Consider the following 5034-nt stretch of genomic DNA (forward strand, 5'->3'; position numbering starts at 1 on the left):
TGCAAAACTTTGCAGGAACCGCACGGCGGCTCTCCGAAAGCAAATCTAGCGCCATTTCCCAAGAGCCAAAGCCGAGAGCAAACCAAAGCTGGATACCACCGCTTTTGATCCAAGTTACTCATACCGTTTCTTCCTTATCTTGGTCGTAGATTAAACATAGCAAGCTCGTGTTGCGAATTGTACATATTTATACGGTTCGTGCACACAACAACGATTTGCCATAATGTACTAGTGGCTTTCCCGCCACATTTCGGTAGTATTTCTGCCTTTTCGCGCCACATTTATCCAACTGCACCCGGCTGCTGATGTTACAGTTGATGTGACTTACTGACAACTACCAACACCTCCCAACGAACTTGGGAAGAAAAAAATTCACACTCACTGCCTCTATACACAGCTGCCAAAAGCTTACAGAAACAATACTCGCATACACATACTACTACTACTGTGATAATTAACCGGCAACATTAGCAAGAAGAACCAGTTTTAAGCTCTTCCGTTGCTCACTGTTTTTACGATTTTTGGGGAGGATTTCCGGAGCTGATTTTGCCCACTTTTTCACCGGGAGAAGACGGGGCTGAGGGTTTTGGAGAACCCGCGCAGCGCGCCGTAGCCACGGGAGCTGAAGCCCAGGCAGCCCAGCACGCCCTGCCGGTACGGCAGGAACGTGCGCCGCCGCATCTCCTCCGCCTGCGCCCTGTTCGGCGCCGCGTACAGCCTCTCGTGCGCCGCCGCCACCGTCGTCGACCGCCGCCGCCCCTTCCCCCTCCCCTGGCCCCGCGTTGTCGTCCGGGACTCCTCGCCCGCACCGACGCCACCGCTCTCCGCCGCGGCCGGCTCCGACGGTGGTGATACCCTCGCCCCACGGAGCCTCGCGATGACCTTCTCCCTCGACGCCCACGAGTGCGAGAACTGCCACGACTTCTCAGGCTTGACCGCTGCCGCCGCGGCCGCAGGGGTGTCGTGCGCGTGGGCGCTTCCGGGCTCGCTCTTGCTGCGGTGGAGGAGCATGTCCTTCAGAACCACCCACCGCCGGGACCCGCGGGCGGATGACGCCGAAGACGATGACGAGGTCGAGGAGGACGAGGACGAGCGCGACGAGGCGGTTACCGGCGGCGGGGCCTCAAGCTCCGCCCCCGTCGAGCGGGCAAGATCCGGCGCGGGGACGAGCGCATTGAGCAGCTTCAGCCGCGGGGACGCGCTGCGGGTCGGCGACATGGACCGGGCGCGGCGGTGCACGGACCCGCTCCGGAGGGCCGGCTCGCGGCGGCGCGCGGGCCGCTGCGCTTCGGCGTCGTCTTCTCCGTCGCCGTCGCTGCCGGGGTCGAGATCCGGGAGCGGGGACAGGGTGAGCGGCCGGATCTGGCCGTTCTGGAACAGCTCGTCGGCGGAGATCATGTGCTCGCCGGGCCCGCCGAACTCGAACTCCGCGTCGCCCAGGTGGCCGCCGTGCGCGCCGACGTTCGTGGCGCCGGAGGCGGACGAGAAGAGCAGGTGGTGGATGGGGCTGGCAGGCGCGCTGAAGAAGTAGCCACCGCCGCCGAAGATGGCCGGGGACCGGCCGGGGCTGGACGGCGCGCTGGCGAAGGGCGTGGAGCAGGTGCTGTCGATGTCGTCGTCCATGGCTGGCGCCAACGGAGCTCGCGTCCTGGAAGCTCGCTTTGAGTTGCGGAATGTGGCAGTGGGGAATATGAAGGGAAGAATGGGGTGAGAGGTTATAAATGGCGGAGAGGAGGAGGGAATGGTGGCGGTGTGCCGAGGTGGTAACTGTCTGGTAGGCAGTAACTCGATGGTTGGCTCGATGGTGATGGGATGGGATCTTTTTTTACGGCCGAGCTGCTTGACCTCGTTCCATCGGGTTTTATTTACGGCCGGGTGGTGTGCGACTGCGTTTACAATTTCCTTTACTTTTGACTAAATTTCCCCAGGCAAAGGTAGCTCACCAAATGAAGTGATATTCCCTCATGCGCAGAATATACATCCTCATGACCGAGCTGCTGACATATTTTTTTTTAAAAAAAAAAACTTAAGCCTTGAGGTGGAGATAATATATTTTGGGTTTGTGCCTTCCATAAATCCTCAAATCCAAAAACAGTGTAACTTTTAGAAAATGTATTATGGTATCATTTAATCTCAGCTATTATATCACTGTTTCAAACATGTATCGTTTAATCTCAGTCATCATTATCTTTCACTTGTTACGAAAGAACAAGCCTACAATTTAACTCTTATGATTCTTTTTTCCATGCAAAACACTTCGGTCAAAAACATATGGTGCCCCAGTTCCTATGCATTTGAATCCTGTGTTTCAATTTTATAAATAATTGAACATCCATTTGAATTTTTTTAATACTTATTCGCGTACGATCAAGACATTTTTCGGTGTTCCATCCAAAAGATAGTACCTATAGTCCTCATGTGTTCTCCAATACTCTGTTTTGTTGCAAATCCGTGAGATTCTCGTGTTCTTCCTATCTTAAGAGTATCTCCACTCGTTTGCCCTCTCCGCGCCGAAATCCAGGGTAATTTACGTCCGGATTGGACGTAAATTTGCCGTGGGGAGGACCAGTTTCCCAGCCGTGATCTCAGGCGAAGACGCCGATCTAAATTTGAAAACGAAAACTTGACGAAATATGGCTTAAAACGACTGAATTTAGACTAAATTTAATGATATTTACTATATAGAGGGCGAAGTTCATACATCGAGGCCGAATTCGAATATATTTCAACTTCGGCCGGGGGATATAAATTAAAATATTAAAACACGGCGCTCTACATGCCGAAATGGCGGTAGAACACCATGTAGTCGTCGTCGCCGTCGTCATCGCCGCCATCATCGAAACGCGGTGGCGCCGTTAGCGCCTGGCTGCTGGTGCCCCGGCCGGGGTCTCCCCACCGGCCACCGTCGCGCGGCGGGGACGGCGAGGGCTTGTACCAGCCGTCGTCGGACTCCTCGAGGTTGAACGGGCACGGGGACACCGGATGGAGGAGTCGCTGATGACCCATAAGTATAGGGGATCGCAACAGTCTTCACGGGAAGTAAAACCCAATTTATTGATTCGACACAAGGGGAGACAAAGAATACTTGAAAGCCTTAACAGCGGAGTTGTCAATTCAGCTGCACCTGGAAACAGACTTGCTCGCAAGAGTTTATCCCAGTAACAGCTTTATAGCAAAGAGCAGAGTGAAATAACAAAGAATAGCAGTAACAAAGACAACAGTAGTGATTATAGTAAACAACAGGATTAAAATACTGTAGGCACATGGATGGATGAACGGGCGTTGCATTGATGAGAGAAACTCATGTAACAATCAAGGCAGGGCATTTGCAGATAATAATAAAACGGTGTCCAAGTACTAAGCAATCCATAGGCATGTGTTCCATATTTAGTCGTACGTGCTCGCAATGAGAAACTTGCACAACATCTTTTGTCCTACCAGCCGGTGGCAGCTGGGCCTCTAGGGAATCTACTGGAAATTAAGGTACTCCTTTTAATAGAGCACCGGAGAAAAGCATTAACACTCCGTGAACACATGTGATCCTCACATCACCGCCTTCCCCTCCGGTTGTCCCAATTTCTGTCACTTTGGGGCCTCGGGTTCCGGACAGCGACATGTGTATACAACTTGCAGGTAAGATCATAAAACAATGAATATCATCATGAAACAATAACATGTTCAGATCTGAGATCATGGCAATCGGGCCCTAGTGACAAGCATTAAGCATAACAAGTTGCAACAATATCATCAAAGTACCAATTACGAACACTAGGCACTATGCCCTAACAATCTTATGCTATTACATGACCAATCTCATCCAATCCCTACCATCCCCTTCAGCCTACAGCGGGGGAATTACTCACACATGGATGGGGGAAACATTGCTGGTCGATGGAGAGGCGTCGGTGGTGATGATGGCGATGATCTCCTCCAATTCCCCGTCCCGGCGGAGTGCCAGAACGGAGTTTCTGGTCCCGAGACGGAGTTTCGCGATGGTGGCGGCGTTCTGGATGGTTTCTGGCGACTTCGACTTCCCTCCTCGCGTTTTTAGATCGAAACCCTTAAATAGTCCAGAGGGGGGCGTCAGAGGATGGCCGAGGCGGCCACACGCTAGGGCGGCGCGTCCCCCCCTCCAGGCCGCGCCGGCCTAGTGTGTGGGGGCCCTGGGCCTCCCCCAGGCCTGCCCTTCTGGCTCCGTGATTCTTCTGGAAAAATAAGCCCTTCGACATAAATTCCGCGGATTTTCCTGAAAGTTGAATTTCTGCACAAAAACGAGACACCAGAGCAATTCTGCTGAAAACAGCGTTAGTCTGTGTTAGTTGTATCCAAAATACACAAATTAGAGGCAAAACAATAGCAAAATTGTTCGGGAAAGTAGATACGCTTTGGACGTATCAACTCCCCCCAAGCTTAGCTTATTGCTTGTCCTCAAGCAATTCAGTTAACAACTGAGTGCGATAAAAGAACTTTCATGAACACATTTGTTCATATGATGTAAATATTCTCATGATATGGACAAGTACGTAGGCAATTCATAATAAGATACATGCAAATAAAGTCATCTAATAGCTATGTCAATCATGGAAAAGGTACCAACAAATTAATAATAAGCATCATGAATCATGTCTATCAGCAAGATTGCAATGTTCATAAAAGGATATAATAAAGTGGTATCTCGCTTGCCCGTATTTGTACAGCAAAACATAAATGCTCGGGCACCTCTGAAGTTCATGGAAAGACTAGAAGTAGAGATTGTTAAAGATAAAAGCATCAAAGTTATACCACAGTCAATCACATTTTGGGACAAGCATATTATACTAAGAATGACAGTTGTGCTCTCAAGAAAGTGCTCAAAGAAAGGATGGTGACACAACATAAAAGTAAAAGATTGACCCTTCGCAGAGGGAAGCAGGGATTAACATGCGCTAGAGCTTTTCATTTATAAAACAGGAGTAAAATTATTTTGAGAGGTGTTTGTTGTTGTAAACGAATGGTAATGGGTACTCCAACTACCTCGCCAACCGGACTTTCAAG

The 5034-nt window shown here is 50.7% G+C and overlaps 1 protein-coding gene across 1 annotated transcript; it reads right to left on the bottom strand.

Moving 5' to 3' along the window:
* Positions 1-214: 214 nt before the first annotated feature.
* LOC127295668 (uncharacterized) lies at positions 215-1738 on the bottom strand. Its single transcript, XM_051325657.2, has one exon. The coding sequence runs from the start codon at positions 1621-1623 to the stop codon at positions 559-561; it is 1065 nt and encodes a 354-aa protein (XP_051181617.1). The 5' UTR covers positions 1624-1738; the 3' UTR covers positions 215-558.
* Positions 1739-5034: the final 3296 nt, after the last annotated feature.

This window comes from Lolium perenne, chromosome 4, assembly GCF_019359855.2.
Source record: "Lolium perenne isolate Kyuss_39 chromosome 4, Kyuss_2.0, whole genome shotgun sequence".
In the NCBI taxonomy this organism is placed as follows: Eukaryota; Viridiplantae; Streptophyta; class Magnoliopsida; order Poales; family Poaceae; genus Lolium; species Lolium perenne.

Bases quoted from the DNA above. Each gene is read 5' to 3' on its own strand.
- LOC127295668 (XM_051325657.2), bottom strand. From the start codon at position 1,623: ATGGACGACGACATCGACAGCACCTGCTCCACGCCCTTCGCCAGCGCG.